At 47.3% G+C, this 3,372-nt stretch overlaps 1 protein-coding gene across 1 annotated transcript; it reads right to left on the bottom strand.

Moving 5' to 3' along the window:
- Nucleotides 1–604: 604 nt before the first annotated feature.
- On the bottom strand, nucleotides 605–1,462 carry LOC121990609 (ethylene-responsive transcription factor ERF027-like). Its single transcript, XM_042544717.1, has one exon. The coding sequence runs from the start codon at nucleotides 1,347–1,349 to the stop codon at nucleotides 747–749; it is 603 nt and encodes a 200-aa protein (XP_042400651.1). The 5' UTR covers nucleotides 1,350–1,462; the 3' UTR covers nucleotides 605–746.
- Between the last annotated feature and the right edge of the window lie 1,910 nt (nucleotides 1,463–3,372).

Below are 3,372 nucleotides of genomic sequence, written 5' to 3'. Positions count from 1 at the left end.
GCCATCGACGTCCCCAGCGCCGAAGCCCAAACAGCACCTTGATTCATTACAAACACAAACTCTACGGGATTAGTTGATCAGTTCGGCGTCGAACCGGAAAACAGAGTGATGGAGCAAGGGAAGGTGATGGCTACCGATGCTTGTGAGCTTGTGCTCGGCGACCCATGACTGCAAGGAGATCATCTTCTTCTTCTTCTTTCTCTTCCTGGTGCTTTCAGTGAGGTTTGCAGAGTGAGGTGGTGATGGGTATATAGCGAGTGAGGAGCCCCATGGTTTTGGTTGGAACCTGTGAACGATGGCCAGAAACCGCAGGCCAACTGATGCCTTTTTGTTTCAGGGAGTGGTATCCGTGGACACGCACGCTGACCCAAGCGATGGAAAGGAGGAATTGAGAGCAGAAGATTCGAGAAAGCCATTACTGATCGGTCTTTAGACCGATCAGGTTATCTCCTGATCGGTCTACAGACCGATCAGTGCGTTGTCGCGGCAAGTTGTCGCGACGAATTGTCGCGGCAAATATTATTATTATTATTTTTTTTTTGCGCTAAGCACGTGTTTTTTTTTGTCGTGTAGCGACGGGCGCAGAGGGCGCAGGGGACGCGGGCGCAGAGGATCCGTTCTCATTTCATTGCACCATGTACGAACGCACGTAGAATGTAGCTGCTAGCGCATATATATATATATACAGACATATATACGTACGTATATATATTGAATCCATATACGTACGTGTTTTCTTGTACGGATTAAGGATAAGTCCACAAATTGCCGCCGTCAGAAGTCTCCGGCGAGTCGTCGGAGTGACGTGGACTCAGCCTCGGTGGGCTCATCAGCATCCCCTCCGCCATGTTCATCAGCAACTTGGGCATCTCAAACATCTCCTCTTCATCTATATATTTCCCCGGTTCCAGACCTACCCCCGCCGTTGTAGCTGTCTCTTTCTCCTCGCCCGGCCCTACCTCCTCGTCTGTCTTCGGCGGAATCGGCGCCTCCTCCGGCTTCCCTTCCTGCTTCGGAAGCAACTTCGAGGAAGCGGCTGCCTCGGCTGCAGCGGTGCGAATATCGGCGTGAGAGGGTGAAGCCGGCGTAGGGCGCCGGGCGATCTCGTCGGGGAAGTTGAGGATGGCGTCGGGGCCGCGGAGGGCATGTGCTGCGACGTCGTAGGCGGCGGCAGCCATCTCGGCGGTGGGGTAGGTGCCAAGCCAGATGCGCTTAGCCTTGCGGGGCTCCCGGATCTCCGACACCCACTTGCCGCTCCTGAACCGTACGCCGCGGTAGCTCCGGGTCAGCCTCTCTCTAGCCGGCGGCTCCTCAACATGGGAATCGCCGGAACTGCTCTTTTCAGCCATGAATCAAACAACCCAAAACAAAGAAATATCGCAAACTAACTCAACGCTGCGACACACAATTCCACTATATCAAAAAAGAATTAATGTACAGCCAAATCAGTAATGTGGATGGATGGGACGAACAATACGAGAGGAACAGAGAATTTAAAGGTGTTGGAAAAGTTAAACTAATAATTAATTAACGAAACGAGGGAAGGGAGCGGGCTTTTCGCGGCGAGGGAGCGTGGTGAAACAACGCGGAGGTGACCGCAGTAATTAATTAATTATTTATTTAATCGACATCTCTGACAAAACTAGCCGCTTAATTAAAATTGCTTGTAATGATCGATCGATGCAACTACGATATAAAATGTCGCGCAATGATCTACTGCTGTTATTCATTAACTTAAACTGCGAAAAGGCCTACTTTAAATTTTTTGGATTAAGTGCAAGTGAAAGCTTGATTTAATTAATATGTATGACAATGTGGATGCAATTACCTGTTGTGGATTTCTTGGGTTTGGATTGGGGTCAAAGTTGGGTTCCTTGATTGGGAAGTGGGTAGAGCTTAATTAGATTAATGTTGCGCTAATATATAAATCAGGTCGTTGAGCCAAAAGTGAAGAGACTGATTCTCTAGATCTTATGGTTAAACTATTATGCATAAGACAGCGTCACTGTTGTTTTTTTTAAAAAAATTTTTTGGGGGTAATAAAGGTGATCCCAGTGCAGAGATCCGTGGAAGGACGAGTCATTGGTGAGCTCTATGTAATGTTGATAAAATTATCATGACCAAGAAGAATATGAGGTTGAACTGTCCTAGTTGATCAAGTTCCTCTGAGCTGGAGGGGATGGGGTCATTGAGATATCTGTGAAGTTATAGAAGAGTGCCACCATGAGCCGCAAGGGGAATCAAATCATCCGAAGAGCCAGGCCTACAAGAGCGGGTTGGAGGCAACACAGAGCCGAAAGTGATGGAACGAAGTTAGAGGTGGCATTGAGCCAAAAGTGGCACAAAGCCGGAGGATGAAACAAAGCCGGAGGACGGAACAGCACAGAGTCGAAGGACTCGAGGGATCCAGTGATGAAACATAATAGCGGCTCGTAGGATGGAATATAGCAACGACTCTAAGACCGGAAACAACGACACACAGGCCGGAAGGCTAGGAATTGCTTACAGAGTTGAACACTAAATCGAATAACTATTTCTTAGCTCCAGGAGCCTTTATATAGCTCCTGGAAAGTCTATCTCGAGGGTCCAAGGCGCCTCTAACAAGATTCAAGGCGCCTCCAGCTCGGTCAGCGGATAAAATTTTATCCGCAGCGCAAACGGTCAAAACTGACCTGTTGAAGGCGCCTTCATGTTGAGGGCGCCTTCATGCTGGTTTTCCAGCTTGTGCTTTTTTTCCAGCTCCATTGTGTTGGCTTCCGATACTCCGATAGTTTGGGCGATTCAGCCAACCGAAATAGGGCTCACCCGAACCCAATTTTCGGCCTTCTCCTCGAGCAGACTTTCGTCCGGTTTCTCGTCCCTCGAACGCCGCACACGTTCTTCTTGTCCACCGGAGTACTCTTCCACAGCTCTCTCGTCCTTCGGACGCACCGAGCTCGTCGACTCCCTTCTCGTGCCGTCCTTCTCGCTAGCTGCGTCTTCCGCTCGACTTCCTGTACTCCTAAGCTCCTGCACATTCAAACACAGGGATCAAGCACAAAGCAGGACCTAACCAACTTGGTTGATCACATCAAAACACAAACGGGGACTAACAATCTCCTCCTTTTTGATATGCATCAACCCAAGTTCAAGTTAGGGTTAAAATAGACAGAAAAGTAATTTTAAAAGAAAATTACTAAACTAACATGTTAAACATTAGTTTGCAATAAATAAAATTGCAACTACTAAATTAAGAGTTAACCAAAAAAATATTTTTTAATTTCTAAAAATACTATCCCCCCAAACTTGTACCTTTCTCTCCCCCTTTGATCACATCAAAAACGGGGTAAAAACATTTCTAAGTCAAAATTAATTTTTAGAATTTTTAATTTC

The sequence above is a fragment of the Zingiber officinale genome, chromosome 6B (genome assembly GCF_018446385.1).
Source record: "Zingiber officinale cultivar Zhangliang chromosome 6B, Zo_v1.1, whole genome shotgun sequence".
NCBI lineage: Eukaryota > Viridiplantae > Streptophyta > Magnoliopsida > Zingiberales > Zingiberaceae > Zingiber > Zingiber officinale.
Note: the sequence above shows the minus strand (reverse complement) of the source record. Positions and strands in the feature narration are given on the sequence as shown.